Below are 306 nucleotides of genomic sequence, written 5' to 3' on the forward strand. Positions count from 1 at the left end.
TTGTCCCCTGGGTGACGGGGCAGCCCTCACCTGCGCCACGGCACCGGCGAACACCAGGCTCCAGTCGGGCAGCCAGGAGCAACCGGGCAGCACCAGCCCGTAGATGCAGAGGCAGAAGAAGGGGAGGGCGTAGAACATGTAGATCAGCATCTGGGGGGGGTGGGTACAGAGAGGGTCACCCCATCCCCGGTGGCACTGAGGGGCTTCAGCCCTCCCTCAGCCCCGCTCACCTGCACTTTGGGGTAGGCAACGGGGTCGCGCAGGTACGGCTCGTGCTGGTAGATGTACTCGAAGCACGAATCGGCG

The 306-nt window shown here is 66.0% G+C and overlaps 1 protein-coding gene across 1 annotated transcript in view; it reads right to left on the bottom strand.

The window, feature by feature from the left end:
- The window catches only part of TM6SF2 (transmembrane 6 superfamily member 2), a gene marked incomplete at both ends in the record, with an annotated part of 2,509 nt that overhangs the window by 506 nt on the left and 1,697 nt on the right, over positions 1 to 306 (bottom strand). The window contains 2 exons of the mRNA XM_010135195.1: positions 31 to 150; positions 231 to 306. The exon at positions 231 to 306 is cut by the window's right edge and continues 15 nt beyond it. Coding sequence (XP_010133497.1) covers positions 31 to 150; positions 231 to 306 — 196 coding nt within the window. The remainder of the gene's footprint in view (positions 1 to 30; positions 151 to 230) is intronic.

This window comes from Buceros rhinoceros, unplaced genomic scaffold, assembly GCF_000710305.1.
Source record: "Buceros rhinoceros silvestris isolate BGI_N320 unplaced genomic scaffold, ASM71030v1 scaffold29414, whole genome shotgun sequence".
NCBI classification, from domain to species: domain Eukaryota; kingdom Metazoa; phylum Chordata; class Aves; order Bucerotiformes; family Bucerotidae; genus Buceros; species Buceros rhinoceros.